Raw genomic sequence first — 26,402 nt, 5'->3', positions numbered from 1 at the left:
TTGGGTGGTCACGGACATACAGTTGGGAAACAGAGTCGGTTGCTAAAGCCAACGATCGCAGTTTCAACAATTTTGGCGGATTAGTTGAACCGACATTTTTTAATTGACATACATTATTCTGCTCTGTGAATGGGAATGGCTTTGTCCCACGCACCATTAATCAATCATTGCCAATTATGTTGGTACCAGACACAGATTATCCTTTCGAGGCAGGTTTTACGTAAAGCAACGTAAATAAGTAAGTAATTTTTACCCAAAAAAAAAAAAAAAACGTACATAAGTAAACGGAGTAAATAATTAATAATTAATAGGGGTACAGAATATTACACTTTATACACACAAGTATGAGATTAATTTTTTTTTTTTTTTTAAATATTACTAAGTATGAGATTTGTTTTATTTTCCTTTTCTATGAAATATGCCGAAAATTTTAATTTGTGAAGCTGAAATGATTTTATGGTAAGAGAATATTACGTGCCATTCATACTATTATTGTAGTTTGAACAAGAAATCTTTTATAGATGGCACCAGAGCAAAGCGAGGCAGATCAAGGGTGTTACTTCCCGTCCCATCCTTTCTTCAGGTTGGAAAAAATTCGCTCAGGATGCAAATGGAGCAAGTTATAGGTACGGTCATCCATAACGAGGGAAAATTATTAGGTATTCTCGAAATACCATAAATGCGTACTCTCCTCTCACATAAATAGTGGGTCTCACTGTGAATTTAATTAGTGACACTACAAAACGCGGGGGCCTTGGGCCGCGTTTTTTAAGCCGCGGCCATAAAAAACGCGGCCCAAGGTAAGCCTAAAGCCCCGTTTTTAAAAACGCGGCCCAAGGCAGAACCTTAAGGTCGCGTTTTGCTCGTGGGGCCATAGGCAGGTTCTGAGGCCGCGTTTTTTAGAGAAAAAAACGCGGCCTAAGGACTTCCTCACTGTACTTTTCCTCAAACTCTTTTTTTTTTTTTTTTTTTGGATTTCTTTTACTGTGGCCGCATTTTTAAAATGCGGCCCAAGGTTAGCCTAAAGCCCCGTTTTGAAAAATGCGGCCCAAGACCGAACCTTAAGGTCGCGTTTTGCTCGCGAGGCCATAGGCAGGTTCTGAGGCCGCGTTTTTTAGAGAAAAAAAACGCGGCCTAAGGACTTCCGCATTTTACTTTTCCTCAAACTCTTTTTTTTTTTTTTTTCTTTTACTGTGGCCGCATTTTTATAATGCGGCCCAAGGTTAGCCTAAAGCCCTGTTTTGAAAAACGCGGCCCAAGACAGAACCTTAAGGTCGCGTTTTGCTCGCGGGGCCATAGGCCCGTTCTGAGGCCGCGTTTTTTACAGAAAAAAACGCGGCCCAAGGTTAGCCTAAAGCCCCGTTTTAAAAAACGGGGCCTAAGACAGAACCTTGGGGCCGCATTTTTTGAACGCAGCCCCAGGTTTTTCCTATAGCTGCGGGTCTATACCGCGGCTTTAGGGTTTGTATCAGCCTAAACCTTTCAACCCGATCTGATATCAGCCTAAAAATACTTTTCCACCCATCTCATATCAGCCTCCATCTCTCAACCCGATCTTAACCCTCTCCCTCCATCTCCAATCGATCACAACCCTCACCCTCCATCTCCAATCGATCTCAACCCTCACCCTCCATCTCTCTGATCTCAAGCTAGCCCTCACCCTCCACTTCCAAACCTTTCATCTCGGACCTCTTAACCGTTCAAATCTTCAGTTCATTCGCAGAGAAGGAGAGAGAGAGCGATTGGTTTGGTAACGAAGAGAAAGAGAGGGAAGCTAAGAGAGGTAATTATGTTTTTATTTTTTGTTTTCAATTTTTGAATTTAGGGTTTTACGTTCTGTGTTTGATTTGAATAGAAATTTAGGGCAAAGTTCTTTAGGTTCTGATTATTTTCCGTTTCTTATTTGTTTCGAGGTTATTATATTTGAATTCTAGGGTTTTGAAATTGTTCTGATTTTTTTATTTAAGTTCTTTTGTTGATTCTTTGATCTGTTGTAGTTTATTTTCGAGGTAAGTTTTTTCTTTATTGTCTGCTATATGTCAGAATCTTATTTTCGAGGTTTTTTCTTTGATCTGTTGATTCTATATTTTAAGGATATAAGAGCTAAAGCTTTATTATTCATTAGAGAAAAAGAAAAAGAAAAAAAGCTGAAGTACGTCATTATTTCAAGAAAAATAGTCACTTCCTTATATTTCAAGACCCAAAAAGTATAAAAAATTATTTGTATCAATCGGTATAGTCCATACTCCATAGATGGATTGACTCACTTTATTAGCTCATATCAATTTCGTTGGTCAGCTTTGACACAAATATTACATCTGGCCAGCCATGAATGTTTAGGGTATTTGGTTGTAAAGAAAGGCAATGAAAGTTTAGGAGTGTCTGGGTATTAAGAAGAATGTGACCTGTAGTGGCTTTTTTTTTTTTTTTTCGTATACTATAGAAACCTTTTGGCGGCCACTGTATAATGATATCAATAATTTTTTTTTTCTTAAATGATTTGGCATTTTGTTATTCGCCAAATTGGGTCACATTATTGGGATTCTATATCACCCAATTAATGGTGATATGCACCCATAAGCTATACTTTAAAATATATATTGACTTATATATTGAGCAACTTCAGTACGTTGCTGCATTTTATTTTTTGTCTAAGTCAGTAGTCAATACTTCATGAGTCATGAATTCGTCTGAGGTTAAAATGTTAATAGCTTTACATGGGCGACACATGTTTGAAAGGGTGCATTGCTTGTGCCAATGTGTGAATGTATATATGCGCGTAATGGTTGTCAAGATGAACTCTGATTAATTCTGTGTTGGCTGATGTAAATTGGTACCAACTAAGCTTGTTCACTTTTAACTTATTGGGAATTCAAGGCCTTTATTACTGGATTTGCACTTTTATGAAGATTTTTATGCAGTAAATTTGCTTTCATACATTTTCATGAAAATACAAATGACTAAATTTTTATGCAGTAAATTGGCTTTACCTGTGGCTTGTGCAGATCATTTCGGCAATTTCTGGAGGGATTACTGATCTATCTTTTCATGCTGTTGGCTACACATGGCAGCTTATTAATTGCTTCTTAACTGCATCATATTCTGTGAGTGCATAATTTCAACATCTGGATTATCCATAAGCCAGGCCTTTGTATCTTATTTATATTTAGTTCTTTTGCATCCATTACAGTCTTTTAGCATAATTTGGCGTTTTGACATTTTTTATTGAGATTTCTCTTTTTCTTAGTAAAAAATTGAGAGTTCGGCATAAGTATTTGTTGTTAGGCTTGGTATGCAGTACAAGGTTGAAAACTCTGGTCAATGGAACTAATTTCCAAATAGAGTAGTTGTCAGTGTCCCTCCCCCTCCCCCCCTTCCCTTCCCCTCCTGTGGCGGCGGACTCTTGTTCTTATGTTGGTCTGAGTCTATTCTCTTACAAGACAACTTTTAAATCTTTGGAGGACTATCATGAGCTTTTTTGTGGCTAAGAAAATGGGGGATGCATTCCCAATATGGTCAAAACCTATGATGTTAATGAGTACTATGAACCATAAGTTACATAAAGGTTATGAAAAGATAGTGATATGTTGAAAGTGTATGTATAACTTAAGTAGGCATCTTTTTATGGAGTGAATATATGTGCAACAATTATAATTTACTCAGTTGCATAAAGGAATTTCTAGTGGTCATACACTGTTGTAGAATTTTGTTAGTTACACTCAAAACTTCAAGTTTGAGGTGCAAACATTAGACACTTGGTTCAGCAAGACTCCCATAGGTGCACTGGGTTCTTGTATTTCCATTTGGATTGGAGAGTGTTTCCTCATTTGTTACTCCTCCTGTCCCGTTATGTTGGTCCTTCTTTCCCTTTTTTTGTAAATCTATTATAATTGTCTATTTGAAATACTTAATAGAATAAAATGATAATAATAACAGATTGTCCTTCTAGTATTAACACTCAAAACAACATATTGGACGAAGAGAGTTAGTTGAGTTAATGTGTGCATTTGATTCACAATTGGTCCATCATCCACCTCAGAATGGTCAAAATTTTCACAATTACCGAGAGGGGGGGGGGGGTGGGGGAGAGAGAGAGAGTGAGTGAGTGAGTGATTGTGCTTTAAGTTGATGAACCTAATCTTTCTCCCAAAAAAAAAAAAAAAGTTGATGAACCTAATAATAGTCTCAGTAATTGGAAAACAGGCATAGGCCACTCTTGGGCAATGGTGGCTACTATATCTATATGTTGTTTTGTGTGGGCTTGGAAAGAAAGAGTGGTGATTTGAGGAGACCAATTGCACTGATTGGTTGTGCTTGTGAACTTCACTGTTGTTTAAGTAAGCAGCTGTTATTCTTTCTTTCTGTCACTTTATGTTTGCAACTTTAAAATTGTAGGATTTTTTTCGTAAGAAACAAACACTACAAGGATCTTTTTAAAATATTATATAATTTTAAATATGAGAGATCTTCCAAAAATAAAAGTTTACAATTTTTGAGTAATCTATGGGTTTTAATTAGCTCAATAGTTTAAACTCTATTATTATCATTATCATTGAGGGAACATCATAGATTCAAATAAGTTTCAGTATATGTAAAATTCCTTTTCAAATTTTCCATCTCCTTAAGAAAAAGAAAATTAATATAAAAAAGAACCTCCAAACATAAATTGTATACAAGTACAAAGAGCACCTTAGTTACTGCAAGAGGAACCCAATAAGTTGATCCACTAAAAGCACACACAAAGTTGGCCTCCCAAATCATAAAATTGGAAGACATGAATTACGAATACTTGATGGTCTAGTTGGCAACAGTATTCAACAAGTTGAGAATTGTGATTTCAGTATTCCGATTGACATGACTATCTACTCAATTGTCCTCATTTCTCTACCAAAACTGTTGAAGATGATTAATACTTCTCCAAAGGAACAAATATGACCACTCCACATCATTATGTGATCTGAAACATCTTTTCTGTAATAGCTAGATTCAAGACTTTTTTTGCTTATTGCTATATAGTCACCATTTAAAACGTGTAAAAAAAGAACAACACAGTCGTATAATGGCTGACATACCTAAGGAACAATAAGAAAGGAGATAGGGAATTATGTCAGTCTTCACATGTCTACACATATGGTTATGCGTGAAAGCAACTTTTCACCTAGAATGTGAGACAAATACTATTAAAAAATCTACTAAATGCATGATACTTAAATATAAAAAAGAAATGTAAATTGACCACAAATAAACATATAGGCTCAAGTCTCACAGATTAGGAGTTATAAGTCAGGTTGCATGCCTAGTGGACTTATTCTTAAGCTGAACTTATTCTATTGCTAGTTCTGTCGTTTACTAATTTTGAACTACAATGTATTGCTAGTGTATTACGTGTGAAATAGTTTTACCTATAACAGAGGTCCTCAGTTTATCGAATATGTTACATTGTTATAACTCATCAAAGCTATGAACAGTTGACCCCCTTTATTTGGATTTTGGAACAAGAAGTGGTTTCTAAGTTCCAAGCCCAATCATAATATGTAATCCTTGAAATTCCATAGCAATCCTTCTAAGTCTAAACGTTACTTTACAGCTTTCATATTAAAATGAAGAGGACAATCGTACTGATGATGGGGTCATTATAGCTGTCATTAGTCATTACTTCTTGAAGTTGCTTTTGAAAACACAGTTTTAATTACGTACTCAGGTTTATGTTTACTCTGCCTGAGATTCATTGGTTCAGTGATAAGTTGCTATCATACCCTAAATTCTCAAGTGTGAGAAAGGAAATAATTGGTGGTTTCAAGTTTAAACTCACAGTAGTAAGAAATTATTATGTTGTTTCAAATACGATATGCATGTGAACTATTCATATATATGTATAAGTCAATAAAAGCATGTTGCTTCCATATACGATATTAATTATGGGTTTGAAAAGTCCCATATGTCTTTCTCATTGGGCAGTTTGGTTTTGCCAAAAGAAAATAGGTTAGCAAATTGCATATAACATATCTTTATTTCATTTCTGTTGCCGTCATTTTCATGTTAGACATATCCTCATCTCATCTTGGCCACTTCCTCAAATATTTTATTTTAACAAGTAATCCTCTCCTTACATATATTAGTTTCGATAGGTGATCTTAAATTGATTGAAGTGGGATATTAGTCAATTTGCTAACCTTTGTAACTAGCTAAATTTGTTGTATTTCTCTTATTTCATTTTTCTTTTTCTTACCAATCTGAAATTGGCAAAAAAATAAAATTAAAAAAATAAAAAAAATACAAAAACAGTCTTGAAATAGATCGTGATAATATGTATAAGGGAAAACACAAACTTATTTTACATATTTCTATATAAGTTCTTTTGGCATAAGAGCATTCCCATTAGGCTCAATAAACCCCGCTTTTACTAAATATAGCTAAACTGACCCAAAGACAGAAATACTTTATACTCAACAAACTATGGACCAAAATAATTTATGAATAATACCGCAATACACTTATAGAGATACTGTTCATCAACAGACTTTGTTTGATTTGAGAAGGTCATGTAATTTTTATGCATAATTGACTTCATAGACATATTAATCTTATTTTCATTTTACTTAACTTATATATATATATATATATATATATATATATGAGTGCGTTCAAGTTATATCTGGTGTAACTTTGAAAGAGTTACAACTTTTATAAGTCATTGATGTGATGCAAATCTAATGGCCATGTCATCAACCTTCTACAAATAAGTGATCTAATAGCGTTAGTTATCTCCAACCATGTCAATATATGTGGACTAAGGCCGTGATCTAATTAACCTTTTGACATAATGTTCTTATGATATATATAAATGCTGTTTTACGTTTTGTAATATTAAGTTCGTTGTTGTTTTTGCTTGCTTGCTATTGGCAACCAAGGCAGTGTATTATCAGACAAGAATGATAATAATTAAATTTAATGATGCTTTGCCACACTTCAGTTTGTTCAAACTGATCCACACTAATCTTCCTAACTTTGTGTCTTGGTTGCTGCCTTCATTAGGATATGCAACCTTCACCTCAGTACCATTACATGCATTGTTTAGATGATTCATTAATCCATTGCTTTGTCTTTCATGCCCAATTCTTGAAGTTCTTAGAGTATGACTTAAGATTTTAATCTTTTGCCTTTGTAATAGACAAAAATAGAGATGCATTTTCAAGACTTTCCATGGCTTGTTTTACCTACGCAGAACTTGCATTACTGTCCTGGCATGCATCTTTGAGTTGGCAATTAATGGAATGCATTTTCTTTCTTCATTTAAAAATCTTTGGATACATGCGTCGTTGGATTATGTTATTATTGTTCATGTCCATGGGCAGGAAATTGTCTTGGTATATACTCTAAAGGATTCTTTGATTCAATCTCAGGTACTTGGATCACAACCAGTTGACAGGGAGAATTGACGTAGACTTCTAGAAACACCCTTTCTTGAAAGAATTGTGAGTACTCTTTACCACTCAGATCTACGAAAGTCGTCAATTCCTAAGCTTGATCATTGAGTTGGGTATTCTATTGTCAATTACTTGTTTTTAACAGGTATATTGAGGGTAGAATTTTTGTGTTCTGTTTGATAGAATTTTACTGATGGACTTTGTAGAATAATTGATTTTTTTCCCTTTGGCTACTCATAATTTGTGTCATGCTCACAGTGATAAAATTAATATGATCTTCATTCACACAGCTTGAAGTTTTGTAGAAATAACATTAATTACATAAGAATTGAAGAAAAAGGAATGCCAGAGTTGGAGGCTATTATTTACATTTTGTTTTTTGGCCTCCCTTTTACAATTACATTATGTTTTAACCACAATAGGTGTGAGTGCTTCTGTCAGAGTGATTTAGTAAACTCTCTATTCACATATTCAATGCATGTTCTTGAAGAGAGTTTGTAAGTTTTTCACTCTGTGAGTCTTGTAAATGTCTCAAATATACTAGAATTGTATATAGATAGGCCATGTCATTAGTTATAGGCTCTGGATGTTACCCTCTTGTTATGTCAAATTTGGAGAATCAGTGAGTACAAATATGGAGTTTGAGCACTTGCTAATTTGATACTACTGTCCTTAGATTCAGTTGTGGTGAATGGAACTTCTCTAGGCATATTTTGTGTTTCCCTTGATCACAAATTTTTTTAACATTCATATTTGAATGGTATCTTGCATAAATGCTATATATACTCATATTTGAATGGTATCATTAATGTTTTCTCCTATTTATAAACATTTCATGCATTTATGAAAATATCCCAACCTAACTATACTGAAATGAATATTTGAAATAAATTATCTAACTACCACAATTGGAAAGAAAAAAATTTGTGTATGACAAAAACAAAAAGATATTCACAAGTAAGTTCTGATTTATCCGTTTTTATCAACATAAATTAATTTGATTTGGATATGTTTTTCCAATAATTTAATTTCCACCTAGTTTTTAATAGATGAAGATGAAGCTCACACAGTCACTGCTTTCAAAGTGTAATTATTGTGCTCTCTTGGCATTGAGCCTTAAGTCAAAAGTCATTGGCTGCATATGTGACTTACCAATACAAATATTACTTTTATTTTTATTTTATTTTTTGGTTTTCTTCTCCTATTGTCTTTTCTCATTTTCAATTTTCTAAACTCATTTGCATCATAACTATAGGTGCTATGGTTAATAATCATTTCCGGCTGGCTGCTTCAGTGTAGACATCTGCGAAGATAAATTTTCAGCACATTTCTGGTGCTGTTATGATATACTAAAGGTATGCTTCTGCCCATATTTTATTTTATTTGTAATTCTTCGTTGAATTCTGATAGCTTTTGGACATGTAATTTGGGTAATACCTACGTAGATGGAGTTGATCTTTGGTAGTGATGTATCTAAAATCAAAGACGTTCATTCTTTGACTTTTTCTGACTCTTTTGAGTACAAATATATACATAATAATAATCGTGGCAGGACTTAATCATTGAAATTCTGAAATATGCAAGGAAGCGTCTGAATAAATGATTTTATAAATTTAGAGGTTTCTATGCAGCACACAATCATGGAGTCATGCAAATAGTCTATCTCAGCAGATGTTGATGCTGCTGAAAATGCTTTGACATGATTCATAGTGGCATACGCATATAAGTTTCTAACATAGGCAAACCAAGTTACAGTTATATAAGTCATTATATATGCCACAGTTACAACTTCTTATATAAAACTTTTCATGTTCTTTAATATGAATTATTTCTTAATTTCAGGTGCAAACAGTAAACAAGCCGTGTGAAAATTTCATCCAGACTGGGCATCAAAAACTGACATTCGCTACCAGGTTGAAGCTGAACCATAATTTATGCTTATTTCCCGTACAAAGAGAAATATTTTGCAACTTCATGTCACTAAATAGTATGCTGATGGAATGATTTTTATTTTGTTTGGGAGGTCTGAATTTTCTCTGGATATTTAGTTGTCTTTTGTTGTTAAAGTACATGATTTTATGTCAGGGATGGACCTAGTAGGGGGATCGGACCCTCCCCCGGCCCAAATTTTTTTTTGTTTTCGTACGTATATTTTATGTTATTAATAGTTGGGCCCCTCCCTTCCACAACCTTGGCCCCTGTTAGCCAGCCCCGCCCAGACAACCTATAGGACCCTTTTCAACTTTTTGACGCAAGGGAGAGCGAGGTCATCAAAGAGAGGAGATTGGAGAGGGAAGAGAGTAGAGAGTAGAGACATGAAGCAGAGGGAAGAGAGAGAGAGAGTGTGAGGGCATATAAATCAATATATAGAAAAATAGAGGGTCCACCTAGGTGAATAAAAAAATAATAAAATTTTTTCCAACACACCACAATGTAGTTTTATTTATAGAACCACATTGTTGCGTGTTGGAAAAATATTTGAGATTTGAAACACCCATGGAACAATGATTTTGGTGTTTGTTTTCCAAATACCAAAAATTTGGCATTTGGCATTTGCCATTCTTTTCTAGAGCATTCACAATTGGCCATGCAAATGGCATATGTAAGCAAATTTTACCATTAAAGTACTAAAAAGGCCCCAGCATTTGGCCTTGTATTCGTCTAGTATCCTAAAAAAATAATAATATTTTTTTATGTTGGCATGGGGGAGAAGGGAGAGAGAGAGATTGAATTATATTATTTTATTAGATAGTATATATTAATTTAATGAGTGGAATAGGAAAATAAAAATTGAGATGTTGAGGGTGTTGTAAAATAGTATGATGTAATTAATAAAGTACCTTTTTGAGATGGTAAAATAGAATAAAATAGGAATTCAAGATGTGAATGCCCTAATAGGAACAATTGGTACTTGAGCTCTTATCTTTTCAATATTAACCAAGTCTGGCGATAAATTATCATCATCAGCCAACAATTCTTTTGGACCCGAGTTCCACTATCCAAATCAACAACTTCTACACCTGTTTCAGCACCCTCACAGACTAGTTGCCCTATCTTTACCGCACAAATCTACTAGATCATCCCAATTTGCAATTACTTTCCAATGAAAACTTCTAGCTTTTTCATGGGACTATCAAGCATGAAAACAAAAGACTATGATAGTTCAATTTTTTTTTTTTTTTTTGGGGTATTAGGGATCATATATAAACGAACTAACTAGTAGCACTCAAAGCTGCAACATTACAAAGTCTTACAAAGTTTTGTACAAATTTGACGAAGGCAAATCCAGGAATGCCATTTTATTATTAAACATAATGCAATTACATAATAATATAAACATTGTTTAATGCCCACAAATGAATACAAAAACAATATGAAAATCCACTTTCTACTTTAGCATGAGTTTGAAATTATTCCCCTGAGTTTGCTCTAAATTATGCAGTACCTTGAGTATTGGTGTATCGTTTCTGTTTTAACATAAGTCTGTAATTGTTATGTACTATTTATTTTCACGAGCATCCATCACATCTAATAGAGGCAGCTAATTGAAGGGATCTTGCCCCTTTTAGCTGCTTCAGCCTCTCCTTTTTCTTTTATATATACATCTTCTGCATTGTAGGTACACTGAGAAAAATTTGAGAGAACGAGAGCAAATAGAAATAGAAATGGATAAGAAATTAGATGTTCACAATATCGCAAAAATACTTATCATAAATATGATTAAAAAACTTAAGTACTAAATTACAACCTCTACAATCAATATATATATATATATATATATATATATATACACATATATGAGACTATCTTTAATCATTTAATCTTCATAACATTATAACAGATAACGCTGTGAAAATTTGGTGGTATCAATTCACCTATCAATTCCATTTCGAGATAGTTTTAAATTAAAATTCTATTTGAGCACACCACTGGAAATATAGTTTGACCATACTTGCTACTCCAAATAATTCAAGTCAAGACGTTTGATTTTCCCCCCTCATCACCCAAGTAGATTAACTAAGATTTTAAGAATATAATTACATACAAAACCTAGAAAAGCCCAAAATTGAAAAGGATGAAATCAATCTAAAAGCATTAGCACTATCATGCAATATCCAAGACAGCCACTTGTAATAAGCACTATGAGAAGCAAATATACAACAAAAGATCATTAAATAGAACAACTCATCATCATCAAGAATATACCTTCTTTTGTTGTTACAAAAGACACATGGAAACTTAAAATTTAAACATTTTATACTAAGACAATACAAAATCAATTATAATAATAATAATAATAATAATAATGACTTGCAAGAAAAAAAAAACCTACATTCATGGAGTCCTTCATAGAAATTTCAAAAGAATAAAATTATGGCAGACCAAGAGAGATTATAGGCGTCTTTGTTTTTCGTAGAAGCAAATATAGGCGACTTCGACAAAAAAATAATTAATAATTATAATATTATGATATTCAAATCTTGTAGTATTAATCCATTAAATGCATCAAGCTACAATAGTAAATAGTCTCACAAAATTCTACACCAAAGTAAAATGCAGAGCAACAAACAAAGAAAAACAAGATAAAGAATTCGTGAGTTTTGTCTAAATTGTTCAATATCCATTTACATTCCAGATATTATACCTAAATGCAAACCATTAATTTGAGGTATCATAATTGCGTGCGAGGGTATGAAGGAACATATTAAAGTTGAAATCAAGAAGATCTTAATGTTTGTGATTAAGCCCAAGTTATTACCCCTTAAGCCCCCATTTGCTTTTCTATGACAGAAAGCATTAGTAAACTAAAGTCCACAACATTCTAATAAACTAATGGTAATTTCACGACAGATGGGACCCCCCTTTTTCTGGTCTGAATTGTAAGTATTAGAAAACTATAGGCCACAACATTCGAATAACCTAAACAGAATTTCACAATAGATGAATAAAAATGAAATGCATAGGTACTCCTTATATTGGCTAATTGCAAACAAATCCAGGATTGTATGATGAATTAAAACAAATATATGATAATGATGTTTCCAAACATAATGAACACAAAATGATCATGATGTATCGACTTTCATACTCAAGGAATCGCCCAACAGTAAAAATTTAATTCATGTAAAATTAAGTCTTAACAGTTGCAAGTTTGCAATCATTATTAATGCAAACAAAACCCACTATCATAGAGGGTCCCATATGCTAAATTGCTACACATGGAAAAACTAATGTAATTTTTTTTCTAAAAACAAAAAAAATAAAAATAAAAACCTCAACAAAACAACTATAAACTTGAATCACACCAAATCTTAAACCTATCTGACAAATGTTTTGAACTCACTTTTGACCAATGACCCAAGTAATTGAGCATCATGGTATTATAGACTTAATAATTATTAAGTTTTTAATAATTATTACAATTACATGAATTTGGTATTTGTTTTCATATTTTGTAAACACTTATGCTTAACTACTTTTACAACTTATCACATTGAGTTAGTCTAGGACAAGTGTTATATGTTCTAAGAAAATAGCCGCATACTTGGGTATGTCTGTTCTTAACAAATGACAAATGAATGTAATTATAATAATTAGTATCTTTGTAGTAACAAATCTTGGTGTAGGTAAAATTCCGTAAATATTGTATCGCAATGGACAAAAGTTGGATGGAGAAGCGGAGGGGTACAAGGGAATATTTTGAAGGTGTAAACCAATTCGTGGAATTTGCTGCTCCATCCGCGTGCAATGGGAACATCTTATGTCCTTGTGTGAAATGTGTGAATTTGCTTATACAACCGTTAAATGTGGTACGTGAGCACTGTTGGGCTTCGGGGATGCTTAAAAATTACAAAGTTTGGAAATTTCATGGTGAATCGGCGGCTGCTACGCCAGCTACCGAATGTGGGAGCTCTCATGTGCAAGAAACCCAAAATCCATATGGTGATTTCCATGGGATGTTGCACGATTTGTGCCCCCCGCATGAAATCCCACCCGAACCAATGGAAGAAGGTCCAACTGCGCAATGTCCGGGTGAAGGTCCGAATGATGATGCCAAGAAGTTTTACAAGATGGTAGATGATGTAGACAAACCTTTATATGAAGGTTGTACAAAATTTAGCATTTTCTCAGCCATTGTCGTGTTGTTCCAGTTGAAGACTCTGTGTGGTTGGACAAATAAGTCATTTACTCTGTTGCTTCAAGTCCTGATGGATATGCTTCCTTTAGACGCTAAGTTGCCAAAGGACCATTATGAGGCTAAGAAGATAGTTCGAGATTTGGGTTTGGGTTATGAGAAGATCCATGCTTGTCCCAATGATTGTATGCTGTTTTGGAAGCAAAATGTTAACCTCGAGGCGTGTCCTTGTTGTAAAGCTTCAAGGTGGAAAACAAATGAGGCATCTGTTGCTAGTAAGCATGCTTCATCCAGTAAGGGGAAGAAGAAAGCTGCGAAGATCCTACGGTGATTCCCCTTAAAGCCAAGATTGCAGCGACTATTTCTGTCACTCGATCTGGCTAGTTCTATGAAATGGCATGTTAATGGTCGTACTGATGATGGGGTAATGCGGCATCCTGCTGACTCAGATGCATGGAAAATGTTTGACAGTAAGCATTTACACTTCTCATCTGACCCTCGTAATGTCAGACTTGGATTAGCTGCGGATGGGTTCAACCCCTTCGAAATTATGAGTACTAGTCACAGTACGTGGCCTGTCATGTTGGTCCCGTACAATCTCCCACCTTGGCTGTGCATGAAACGGTCATCTTTGATTATATCATTAGTTATTCCTGGTCCTACCTCGCCAGGGATTGCTATAGATGTGTACTTGGAACCGTTAGTAGAAGAACTAAGGGAGTTATGGGATGTTGGAGTACAAGCATACGATGCATCTTCAAAAGAAGTATTCCAATTGCGTGCAGCATTGATGTGGACCATAAATGATTTTCCTGCATACGCAGATTTGTCGGGTTGGAGTACCAAAGGTGAGTTGGCGTGTCCTTCTTATGCCGTGAAGACCGAGTCTCGATATTTGAGAAATGGTCGCAAATTCTGTTACATGGGACATCGGCGATGGTTGGATGTTGACCACGATTTCCGCAAAGATGGTATGTCATTTGATGGATCTATTGATACTTGATTGGCTCCTGAACCACCAGTCACATCTGACATTATTGTGGAAACTGAACATTTACTTGGACGTTGTCTGGGTACGAAATGTCAGCTTGCTTACAAAAAAAGGAAGAGAAGGGAGGCAGACCAGAGTGGTTGGAAGAAAAGGAGTATATTTTTTACCTTGCCTTATTGGGAGGATCACAAGTTGCGACACAATCTTGATGTGATGCATATAGAGAAGAATGTGATGGACAATATACTAAGCACACTGTTGAACTTGAAGGATAAAACGAAGGATAATTACAAGGCACGCCTTGACTTGGCGGACATGGGGATAAGGAGTGAACTCCACCTACAACGAAAAAGTGATGACCAGTATACCATACCGGCTGCATGTTTTCATATGACTTCATCGGAGATAGATGGTTTCTTGCAAGTTTTGAAGGATGTAACAGTGCCCGATGGGTACGCTTCCAATATCTCACGGCGTGTGAATATGAAAGAACGCAAGATTTCTGGTTTGAAGAGTCATGATAATCACATATTGATGCAGCAACTTTTTCCCATAGCATTACGTGGGTCTTTGCCATTTCATGTTAGTAGGCCTTTGATAAAGTTAGCTTGCTTCTTTAGAGAAATTTGTTCCAAAACCCTTACGGTTTCAGATATTGTGACTAGTGAGGCAGAGATTGCAGTGACATTGTGTGAATTGGAAAAGATATTTCCTCCATCCTTCTTTACAGTGATGGTACATTTGGTCATGCACTTAGCTGCTGAAGCTAAGATTGGTGGTCCAGTGCACTACCGTTGGATGTATCCCATTGAGAGGTAAGATGTGTGTAATATTATTGATCAACTTCCAGTTTCATGTGCGTGTTCGAATTACCATTGCCAATCATTAATCTTATCATTCCTTTATAGGTACCTCTCACGTCTTAAGTCTTACGTACGAAATAGAGCTGCTCCGAAAGGGTCTATTGCTGAAGGATACATAGTAGAGGAGTGCTTAACATTCTGTTCACGGTATATGGAAGGAGTGGAAACTATATTCAATCGACCCACCAGGATGATTGAGGAGTCAACGGGGGTGGTTTCGATCATGACATTAAACAATAAAGAGTGGACCCAAGCCCATCGCTACGTTTTATTCAATTCTGAAAACATCAACCGCTTTCGTGAGTAAGTATTACATATACAAATATAATTGCACGTCAATCCAATGTACGTAAAGTCTATTAACCCTAATACAATTGCCTGCACAGGATGCACAAAAGATTGATAGAGGATGAACTTCGAAAAGGCCACAATCGTAACGTTTCCGATGCCATTATATATAAGCACCACATGGAGAAGTTTTGTACTTGGTTTGGGGGTCACGTACGTATGACATTTTCAACTTATTAAACTTGTAACACTGTCTCAACCATGATTAACTGTACTGATATGAATTATTTTATTTTGGCCAACTGATGTTAGGTGATGTCCCTCACTGGTGCTGATAAGGAAATGGAGGGAGTTAGTGATACCCTTGTTGCATTGTCCAAATGGTCGTATATTTATGTAAAGCGGTTCAAGCATTATGTAATAAATGGCTTAAAATTTAGGAGTGTAAATGATGAGGCAAATAGGAAAACGCAGAATAGTGGAGTTAGTGTGGCTACTGATGGGGGCAATACTTACTATGGTATTTTAAGTGATATAATTGAGTTGAATTATTCTGACAATATCAAACATGTGTTATTCAAGTGTAAATGGGTTCATGACCAACATAGGAGAGGATATAGGACTGATGAATTTGGGTTTCCTATGGTAAACTTTACACACTTCATACATGGTGGGGATAAAATGATAGATGAACCATACGTCTTGGCATCTCAAGCTACACAAGTTTTTTATGTGGAAGATAAAAGACACAAGGATTGGTATGCTGTTGTCAAAACTAAAGCTAGGGACGTGTTTGATGCTGGTGTTGGTTCCCAACGTGAGGAGGATGACATATATAGTTTTTCTGAAAATGTTCCCTACAATATAAGTAGTAATGAGGTTGTGAGTGACAACCTTCGTTGGGCTCGGGATGATCTAGAGGGAATGACAATTGATGCCTCCATCATTGCTGAAAGAGATCTTCATGGAGTAAACAATGAAGATGAGTTTATTGACGATGAGTTTGACAATGAAGACGACAACAAGGATGAGTACACCGAGGATGAGTAGTGTAATAATTTAGTAGTGTATTATGTGTTTGGATGTTACAGTTGTTAATGAAAACGTATTCATTCATGAATTAGTTGGAATGCCTTTGTGTAATATTTGTTGAATTTGTTAATTCCTCTTCATATTGTTAATTCCTTTAATTTTTACTTATGATGTATCCAATTCCTTCCCCTCTTCGCTATTGGATTTGAAATTCATTTCTTATGAACTTGGATATATGATCGTGTGGTGTTAGGGTTTCTTTTCGTTGTGGTTGTAGTGTTTGGCAAAGAGAAGCTCTTAAACTTGGATAGGGTAGTTTATATATTGTTAGATATTAAAATAAGTTATTTTACCCAAATATTGATATGGCTAGGACTGAAACCATTATTCCGAAACTAGGTTTATATCATACCATATAGATTCGAACCAACTATCATGTTAATAAATAGGTATGGTTGCGTTCGAAACTAGTATTCCAAAACTAGGCTTAGGTCATACCATATTGATTTGAATCAACTATCACGATAAGAAGTAAGTATGGGGAGCTAATCCACTCGAGCCTAGTCCTAGTTCAAAAAGGAACACCTGTACAAGTGAATATACCTACCCCTCCAAATATACACACTCAAATCACCTTCGTTTTGTTCACCAATGCAATACATTGTTTGAGCTTAGAGTATGGGGAGCTACATTGTTTTGCTATAAATGGAGGATTTTTTTTTTATTTTTTATTTTTTTCAGTTTACCAATTGAAAACCTTAATAAAGAAAAATCAACAACCAAAACCTCACCCGTTCATTAAGTAATTAGCTGTATCTAGGGACACCAGTACTCACTGCTAGCTAGGACCATATGACAAAAGCTTATATAAATTTTTTTTATTTTTTTTTGAGAAGAAAAGCTTATATAATTTTAATGTAATAATGGCATGAGGTAAGTTGATTACATCACCATCCTTAACTTGTTCTTTGATATTTATGGGCCCATTTTATTGTGTCCTTCATTAAGTCATTACCCCAATTATGTTGCATGAAACATTCCACCCTTTCTCCAAGTCTGATGGTGGATAGTACTCATCCTATAGCTGAACGAGTCCTGAATATCTTATTATTAGATATTTTTGAACGTTGAAACCCCTATAGAAAGGGACATTCTAACCAAAGACATAAGCTGCATACATACAGACAGAAGACAGACAGACCCTACACAAAAAAGATGGAACCACAGTGGGTGGAGACTAGAGAAGAAGAGAGAAACCTTTCTTTCTTCCCAAACATCATTAAAATTGAAAACCCATTTATCATATGTCAAAACACTTGATTTTTTGTACCTCAGTTGCTTATAACATGTAGTACAAGCTAACTGTCTAAACCCACCAACACAAAAAAGGTGTCATTAAAAACATAGACGTCAAAAGCAAATTAAAATTTTTCTTTTTCTTTTTCTTATTGTATTTATTTACATGAGTTGTAGCAGATTGTAAATATACCAAAGTCTAGCTTTTTATTGGTTCATTTATGGGGGTTTTAAAATCATCTTTAATATCTTACCTTCATGATCTTAATTACCGTAGGTCCTAACCCAGCTCAATTCTAACAAAAATTGCGACATTTAATATAAAGTTTTCTTCTGGCCATCTTGGTGCACGAAACGTGTATATGGTTGAATTATTGTAAAGGGTGTCAGAACCCAAAAATGTTTAACTTACATTTTATGCAATTGATTGTTGTCTATAGTTAACACTTTTTTTGTTTTGTAAAGTTGTTAGACGCAGGAATGGGTAAGAAACGCCGATTGCCAGTTGTAGAAGTCGGCGAAGGACCCTCGAGTTCACGACAGAGAGGGGAGGAGCTGCAAGCCGCCCATACTAGTGATGCTGGGTCACAACCCACAGGTAGTTTACATATCTTGAAATGTAACGTTTGATATTTATTACTGTTGTAACTAATTTTTCGGTCGTTTGCTGCAGGAAAGGAGAGGGACCATCCATTGACAATTGTGCAAGTTGGCCAAGGTTCATCACGCTCACGAGACATCATGCAGGAGGAGTTAAGGGCCGCCTATGATGCTGAGCACGCAAGATGGGAGGAAGGAGATGATTATGATGATGATGAGACACAGCCGCCTTCTGCAGGTAGTTATTCGTACAGTGTAAATTATTCTTAGGGTAACACTTTTATGTTTGCTGTTAATGACTAAACACCTATATCTTTAACCTTATGTTTATATGGTTTCAATTTTTTAGTAGTTTTGACTTGATACATACTTTAATTATTCAAGTAAAATGAAATTTACTAATTGAATGAATTAAAATTCACACAATGATCCAAAAATTTAAAATGTATAAATAAGATTAACAATTTTTTATCTCTTTTGGTTCACTAAAGTTCCTTTTTTTTTTTGTAATAAAAAAAAATTCAATAGGAGAAGTTAAAGGTTTTGAGACATGAAGAATTTCAAACATTACTACCTCTTCCCCATCTTGCAATTGTAATAAGATACATGATATAGCTCCCTTCTTCGAATGCGTTAAATGATGTCTCATGCTTCCTTGCGCTCTTGTGCATTAGAAATTTCAATGATTTTTAAGATTGAGTCATCTAATTGCACTTTCAGAGAAACTATGTCAGTGCTGTAAAGTAAAACCTAGAAGTTTGATGATAATGTGTAAAGTTCAAACCGTCCAAAATTCTGCTGGTTGATGAATTGGTGATGCAATTTGAAGAAAATCAATTGCTTTTAACAGAGCATCAACAACCATGAGTTCTATTGCCTAACAAAGGATCACTGTCAAATTTAATTCATTAAGTGTTCAAATACAGATTAAAGACATCTATGCTGGAACTACTATTTTTAAGTTCCACATTAACAAATGTAGTTGGGATTTCATGACCCAACTATTCAATTCTTGGATTATAACATTAGTATTCCAAACAACCTAAAGCATAGTTTCTGGCAGCAACCACAAACTTATATTGGCATGAGAAGAGAACCTACCTTATAGCCTTAAACACCTGCCAATACTCTCCCATGAAAATGAAGACAATTGAACCTTTCATTTTTAATTGAGGAGACTCAAAGCAAAGAAGCAGACAACTAAGATAGCTTAGCTCAGTTGTACATCTCCACAAGAAGAAGATATAGGGTCAACTATAAATATATATATATATATATATATATATATATAAAATAGAAATTCATTAATTATTACAAACAACTGTACATTGGAGGCATTAAGACTTGTGCTGATTATCAAAAATTAAACTACAATATTTGTGCAGAGTGCACATCAGAAATCTAAGTCATACGCTTAAAAAACTATTCCATAATTATGTTCATTATAATATTTTTCAACAAGCTAATAAAACCTATAAGCATATGTAAATGAGTTGATGTGTTGTAGCAAATTTTAGAGCTCCTAACACAATTCTTGTTTCATTAACTCCAAATACAAATACAAATCTCCCTCTTCCCTCACTAAGCTTGAGAAAACTCTTAATTTTATTTTTCATTTTATCATTAAAAATTTCTGAAAATATATTTTAAACTACTGCTCTTACTGCATTTTAATTAACTTTTCCCTTCTGTTTCTAAGAAAAAAAAAAAAAAACACACTTTTCCCTTGTAAAAATGTGCAGTTTGCACAGTATAGAAATCAGTTTTTAATTTTATGATGGATATATTTAGATCTAAACAAAAGAACACAATTAATGTTGGGGGGACATTACCTTATGTAATGGTAAAGTCACGGGGTGGTCACAGGGGCGGCACCAAGTGAAGATTAGGGGGTTGAAAACTTTAAATAAACCATCTGAGCTGGCCAAAAAAGAAAAAAAGTATAAGAGCTAAATAAAAAAAAAAAAGAATTATGTATAATATTTTTAAAATATTTTTTTGACCCTTTGAAATAAAATTTTGAACTCCTGATCCCAAACTTTTTAAATTCAACAGATAAAATGAGCTTAAATATGATTATCTAGACAATATCTTAGCATTTTTAAACATTAAATGCAAAAAGCCCAACAAGAAAGTAGAAAATTTGTTGACCTTAAAATTCAAGAAAATTTTCTGTATGGTTCTCTGCTTTTGAATTTCTTATTTCCTTCTTTGTATTCTGCTTTCATGTCTTGGTATTTAGCTTATGCTTCTGCTCCATTTATCTTTCATTTTTTTTTTTTTTTATGCTCTGTTGATGCTGTTTTCAAATGGGTTTTCTGGTTGGTTTGTATGAAGGGATTTTTCTTGGTATCTGATGGAGTTTTCAGTGTTGGGTTTACAGTGGCTATTTTTGGGTCTTCCTGAGAATTGTTAAGGGTTTGACAGTGGGGTTTTGGCTGTAGTTCCAGTGGGATTTTTCTTGGCTTATTCTAGGATATTTGTAGTGAGAGTTTTGGAGGATTTGCTGGGTTATTTTCAGTGGGGGTTGAGATTGTCGATTTTGGGGTTGATTTTATGGGTTAAAACAGGGATATTTATGGTTCTATTTGGGTTTGCAAGGGCATTGTTTTTGGGTATTTTTGGTGGTGTTCTTGGCCGGGAATTTGGGTGTTTCTCTATAAAGTTTGTAGGGGTTTAGAGCTGGGTTTTTGGTTGGATTTCTATATGATTGAGGGATTCTTGCAGGTTTTGTTTGTGAGAAGGTTTTTTTGTGTATTTTCTGGGTTTTGATAGTTTTTGTAGTGTGTCTGGGAGTTTGGGTGTTTCTCTGTGGAGAGGGTAGAGACGTGTGTGAAAAATATTGAGGAAACTTGATTTGCATGGGAGGCCTTACTTATTTTTTAGTAAAAGATGGTGAGGTCGCGTGGGATGGGAGATCGCTTTTTCTTTGGCATTTGGCCAGCTTGCAATTTGTTGAGGGTATGGAAAATATTTGGTTGTGCATGGAACCAAATTGGCTGTGCAAACTTGGGGGTAAGGACAAAATTTGTTACATCTTCTCCTAGATGGGTTCTAGAAGAAGTGAGATTTAGGGAAATGATCCAATTAAGTACCACCACTTGACATAATTAGGGACCAAATCAATTTCAAATGTGCACTTCTTTAAGCAATTAATAAAAAGCAAAGCCTAAAATGGTGATGACCCGAAATTTTTTTTTTTTGAGAAACGGTGATGACCCGATTTAATAGAATTGGACTTGTTCCTCGGAAAAGTAAATGAATTTCTAAGGAACACAAACTCCAATAAAATTGGACTCAATAAATATAGTGGCACACATTTCATGCAAAATCAATTAATACTAAGAAGGGAAATGGTAATGAGTGTCCTTAAGTAAATTTTACTAAACTTCTTTGGAGTTTGGGTTCATATCAACTAAGTTCAACACTTTTAAAAACAACTAATTCGGTCTCTAAAGGATATTTTTATTCCTAACTCCATTTAGCACAGTTACTTTTATCTCATATTTTGTTCACTGTGGATGTGTAACGTCCTTGTCATCAGAGAAAAAACAAAAAGAAAAGAGGGGGTCAAGTCAGATTTTTAGTTCGCACGTGCCCCCCACCTAACACCACTCCCCATCACTCATTTTCACCCACCTCTCTTCTCTCTTTTGGCTGGCTGTCTCTTTTCTGTGTTTCATTTTCTTTCTTTTATCATTACTTAAACACACACACACACACACACACTCACTTCCACACTCACCCACCGGCCTCCACTCCAAAGCAATCAATCCTCACCATCATTTTTTCGACAAGATCACCAGAAAAATACTTAGGAACCCCAAAGCATCTTCATCACTTTATTTGAGGTAAAAGTTCTAATTTCTTTTGATGGGTATTATGTTCTTGTTTGAGGTTATTTTACCCAAGCTGTAATAATGATATTCATGTGATTTACGAGCTTTGGAAATGATATTCAACTTGGCTGTGCATGTACATGACACTGGCAGTAATGGTATTATGGTTGAATTATATGCAACTTACATATATTTTTTGGATAAAAACAGTTTTTTTATTTTTGAAAGGGATAAAAACAGCTTTTAGATAGAGACATCGACTTATTTGTTATTATCAGTTTCTTTAAGTATCAAAATCTCCACATTTACAAAGATCACATATATCATGTTAGTTGAGCACTTGAGCTATATACAGTGACTTCTCTGTAATTGTGAACTTTGAAATTTCATTCTCTCTAATAATGGTTTACTATATGCAGACGATTTGGTCCAAGAAACCGCACCATCCAATGATGGGCGTGCAGAAGATTCAGTTCGGGAATCCCCAATATCCAATAATATAAATAAAAAACGTGGAATAACGCTAATGCAGCGTATATGGGCTCTTCCACCGAACAAGAAACTTGTATGTGGGTTAAATGGGAGCAAGCAACTGGTTGGGGAAAGCGGGCAAACATTCAAAAGGTGGTTGGGCACCTTATGCATTTGCCGCAACTATTGCCCACTTATGCCTGCTACTTGGACGCATGTCGACCGTAAATGCAAAGAAGACGCTTGGGTAGAGATAGAGGTTGTATCAAATTAAGATACTTTTAATTGTTATGTATAGTCGTGTATGTGCTAAATGGCATTTTCAGTAGGGTGAATTATTGCACTATGCTAACTCAATTTTTGCATTTCAGAAAAAATGGATCATTGACCCAGAGATTATTAGCCCAGCTAATCAAATGAACTGGGCAATGCACTTATTAGGAGAGTTGAGAAGGAACCGAAGAAGTAAGTTAAAAAAAAAATGCTACCCAAAAGATGCGTTAAAAGAAGATGTTTATAAAAACAAACCATCTTGGGCTGACGAGCAGGACTACCGCGCACTAGTTGACTATTGGTTTGATTCTAAAACGAAGGTTGCGCTATTTTCTTGCTCTATACCGAGTACAGTGTTTTAACTGATTTGTTTGTTTTAATTTGTTGGCGGGAATGTGTAAAGGAATTAGTGGATACGAACAAGAGAAGTCGTTCATTTCAGACGGATATAGCGAGGACAGGGCCTATAAGTTTTGCACAAACTGCTGACAATATGGTAAGAAATGCATTATACAACAACTAGCCAAGTTTTAATGCTCTACTATTTTAATTGAACTTGTGACATATTGGTGGTATCAATAAATTCTAGTTGTATTTATTTATTTATTTTGTTGTTGAAAGAACATGGTCGATTCGAATTCATGGAAATTAAAATAGATTTTGTCGGCGTGAGTTTAGCATTGAGGAAGGGCTTGCATGGAGATGACAGTAATGGTGGCAATGGCCAACGTTGTCGTAGGGTCCAAACTAAGCAATCCACAATTTCATTATTGTAATAATACAAACTTCTTGGTTTAGAATTAATCAATATTAAAAAATCACAAAAGAGTTTCCGTACATATTGTTTGGTTGAATTAAAATTATTATGTGTGATGAATCTGAAGAGTTTGAAGAAACTAGTTTACTGATCATATGCACAGTGTTGGGGTAAGGAAGACTTGGCTTTTTTGCATGTTTATGACTGTTAATAGACATTTCTTGTGATATTTCCTGTTTTTGATTAGTGATTTCAAAAATATTTATGTTTGCCACTTTGTTAGCAAGAGTTTGGTTTGGTATATAGCAATTGGGATGCATATAGGCAGGGGGTTGTAGCTGCGTTTAAAACGTGGCTATGGAGTAATTGTAAAAATATTTAGGGGGTTGTAGCTGCGTTTAAAACGTGGCTATAGACAAATTCAAAAAATAGTTAGGGGGTTATAGCCGCGTTTTAAACGTGGCTATAGACAAATTCAAAAAATAGTTAGGGGGTTATAGCCGCGTTTTAAACGTGGCTATAGGTAACAGATATAACCACATTTAAGAAACGTGGCTATAGTTGTGGCATATAGTTATGGCCACACTTTTTCAAACGTTACCTCTTATAAAATGACTATTTTATTAAATCTAATATTATAAGAGTGTTGGTACCAAAAACCGCTTGATACAAAGCATTCACATGAAGAAAACAACTCGTCTTTTTGAACGTAATAAACTACATGTTTACGGAATCTGTTTTATGGTTATATTGCATGTTATGTTCCAAATTCCATTTGCTATGTTTGGTTGTCGCTTCATACCAACATAAATTTTCACTATTGTAATGAGATTGTTGAATATGATGTAGGCAAAAGAAAACGGCCAAGCAGTGGAGCGTGCAAATGTTTTCATAAAAGCATACTGCACGAAAGATGGGACTCCTATTAGTAATGAAGTGCGAGACAAGATTGTAAGCCTATATCATAACCTATTTATTTTCTAATTTGTGCGTGAAATGTTTATAGCAAATAATATGTTATTTGGTTCTTATATGAAAACAGGATAAAATGAAAGAAATTTTAAACAACGGGGGCAAGCTAGTAGGAGACCATCGTGATGGAATTCTCTGGGCAAAAGATGATGCGTTCGCTCAAGTGATGGGCAAAGAACGTTCTGGACGTGTCCGTGGGGTCGGTTTTGGACCAACCCCATCAGGAAGAAGTGGGTCCAACCTTCCATGTGTGCCTGGGCCGTCGTCCACTGAAACGGTCCAACGAATGACTGCATTGGAAAATTCGATGAGGGACCAACTTGCTGACTCAGAGCAAAGGCATCAGCAGCAACTGGCCGAAGCACTGGCCGAAGCAAAGCGGGAGTCAGATGCACGGCATGAGCAGCAACTAGCCGAAGCACTGGCTGAAGCAAAGCGGAAGTCAGATGCACGACATGAGCAGCAACTGGCCGAAGCAATGCGCGAATCAGAAACACGGCATCAGCAGCAGCTGGACGAAACAAAGCGGGAAATGGCCGATACAAAGCGGAGAATGGATGAAATAGTAGCCTTCTTACAAAAGAACATGCCAACCAGTTTAAGCGATTATTCAGGTAATACAAACTTTGCGTTTTAGTTAATGAAACTTGCGTGTTTATTGCAATATTATGTGCTACTAATTTTGCGTATATAATATTTTCAGGATAGCGCAACATCATAGTATAATATCTTCGTGGACTCTTCATGGACTCTTCATGTATAATTGTTTGGATATTCGGAATATTGTAACTTCGTGGATATTGAAAATATTGTAAACATAATTGTAATATTGTTTGGACTCTTCATGTATTTATTTAGAGAAAATTAATGCTTGAGAAAATTCTTACTTGATATTTTGTTGGAATTCTGGGTTGTTATTAGAGATATTTTGTTGAAATTTTGTATGTTTGACAGGTTTGTAAAAATCTGCCCAGAAAAAGCAAATAAAAAGGAAAAAAAAAAAAATACTATAGCCACGTTTTTAAAACGATAAAAACGTGGATATAGACCAAATTCATAATAAGAATTCGGGGGGCTTAGGCCGCACTTAAAACGCGGCCTAACGTTGTAATCTTGGGCCGCGTTTAAAACGCGGCCTAAGAGCAGAACCTTAGGCCGCGTTTTAAGTGCGGCCTAAGCCTGGACCTTAGGCCACGGTTAAAACGCGGCTTAAATGAGTGTAACAGGCCGTCACAATGGGAGGTATGGCAGCACTTTTTAAACGCGGCCTAAGGTTGAACCTTGGGCTGCGTTTTAAACGTGGCCTAAGGTTCACCCTTGGGCTGCGTTTAAAACGCGGCCTAAGGTTGAACCTTGGGCTGCATTTTAAACGTGGCCTAAGGTTCAACCTTAGGCTGCGTTCAAAACGCGGCCTAAGGTAAAGGCTTAGGCCACGTTTAAAACGCGGCCTAAGCCCG

General features: G+C 35.2%; 4 protein-coding genes across 6 annotated transcripts; all 4 read left to right on the top strand.

Moving 5' to 3' along the window:
* Window positions 1–1,457: 1,457 nt before the first annotated feature.
* Window positions 1,458–23,716, top strand: LOC126726205 (uncharacterized). Of its 3 annotated transcripts, XM_050431402.1 has the most exons (8): window positions 1,460–1,783; window positions 3,006–3,104; window positions 7,404–7,475; window positions 18,499–18,631; window positions 18,707–18,871; window positions 22,892–23,202; window positions 23,315–23,517; window positions 23,620–23,716. In XM_050431402.1, the coding sequence occupies exons 4-8, from the start codon at window positions 18,514–18,516 to the stop codon at window positions 23,624–23,626; spliced, it is 804 nt and encodes a 267-aa protein (XP_050287359.1). In that variant the 5' UTR covers window positions 1,460–1,783; window positions 3,006–3,104; window positions 7,404–7,475; window positions 18,499–18,513; the 3' UTR covers window positions 23,627–23,716. The 3 variants fall into 3 exon arrangements, with proteins under 3 accessions (XP_050287357.1, XP_050287359.1, XP_050287358.1); XM_050431400.1 differs by having other exon boundaries at window positions 1,458–1,783; window positions 23,315–23,716; XM_050431401.1 differs by lacking the exons at window positions 1,460–1,783; window positions 3,006–3,104; window positions 7,404–7,475 and adding exons at window positions 8,689–8,782; window positions 9,270–9,340 and having other exon boundaries at window positions 23,315–23,716.
* On the top strand, window positions 13,082–13,894 carry LOC126728302 (uncharacterized). The gene has a single exon (XM_050434151.1). The coding sequence runs from the start codon at window positions 13,082–13,084 to the stop codon at window positions 13,892–13,894; it is 813 nt and encodes a 270-aa protein (XP_050290108.1).
* Window positions 14,216–16,820, top strand: LOC126726204 (uncharacterized). The gene is made up of 4 exons (XM_050431399.1): window positions 14,216–15,369; window positions 15,463–15,720; window positions 15,804–15,918; window positions 16,018–16,820. Exons 1-4 carry the CDS (start codon window positions 14,768–14,770, stop codon window positions 16,753–16,755), a joined length of 1,713 nt encoding a protein of 570 aa, XP_050287356.1. The 5' UTR covers window positions 14,216–14,767; the 3' UTR covers window positions 16,756–16,820.
* Window positions 23,531–25,786, top strand: LOC126726206 (uncharacterized). The gene is made up of 4 exons (XM_050431403.1): window positions 23,531–23,712; window positions 24,823–24,924; window positions 25,016–25,559; window positions 25,649–25,786. Exons 1-4 carry the CDS (start codon window positions 23,710–23,712, stop codon window positions 25,651–25,653), a joined length of 654 nt encoding a protein of 217 aa, XP_050287360.1. The 5' UTR covers window positions 23,531–23,709; the 3' UTR covers window positions 25,654–25,786.
* Window positions 25,787–26,402: the final 616 nt, after the last annotated feature.

This window comes from Quercus robur, chromosome 5 (genome assembly GCF_932294415.1).
Source record: "Quercus robur chromosome 5, dhQueRobu3.1, whole genome shotgun sequence".
NCBI classification, from domain to species: Eukaryota; Viridiplantae; Streptophyta; class Magnoliopsida; order Fagales; family Fagaceae; genus Quercus; species Quercus robur.
Note: the sequence above shows the minus strand (reverse complement) of the source record. Positions and strands in the feature narration are given on the sequence as shown.

Excerpts from the sequence above, each read along its gene's own strand:
- LOC126728302 (XM_050434151.1), top strand. The coding sequence starts at position 13,082 with ATGGACAAAAGTTGGATGGAGAAGCGGAGGGGTACAAGGGAATATTTT.
- LOC126726205 (XM_050431400.1), top strand. The coding sequence starts at position 18,514 with ATGGGTAAGAAACGCCGATTGCCAGTTGTAGAAGTCGGCGAAGGACCC. Across the intron at positions 18,872-22,891 it reads GACACAGCCGCCTTCTGCAG|ACGATTTGGTCCAAGAAACC; the intron begins GTAGTTATTCGT and ends TACTATATGCAG. Across the intron at positions 23,203-23,314 it reads ACGCTTGGGTAGAGATAGAG|AAAAAATGGATCATTGACCC; the intron begins GTTGTATCAAAT and ends TTTGCATTTCAG.
- LOC126726204 (XM_050431399.1), top strand. The coding sequence starts at position 14,768 with ATGCATATAGAGAAGAATGTGATGGACAATATACTAAGCACACTGTTG. Across the intron at positions 15,370-15,462 it reads TGGATGTATCCCATTGAGAG|GTACCTCTCACGTCTTAAGT; the intron begins GTAAGATGTGTG and ends ATTCCTTTATAG. Across the intron at positions 15,919-16,017 it reads GTACTTGGTTTGGGGGTCAC|GTGATGTCCCTCACTGGTGC; the intron begins GTACGTATGACA and ends AACTGATGTTAG.
- LOC126726206 (XM_050431403.1), top strand. Across the intron at positions 24,925-25,015 it reads ATGAAGTGCGAGACAAGATT|GATAAAATGAAAGAAATTTT; the intron begins GTAAGCCTATAT and ends ATATGAAAACAG.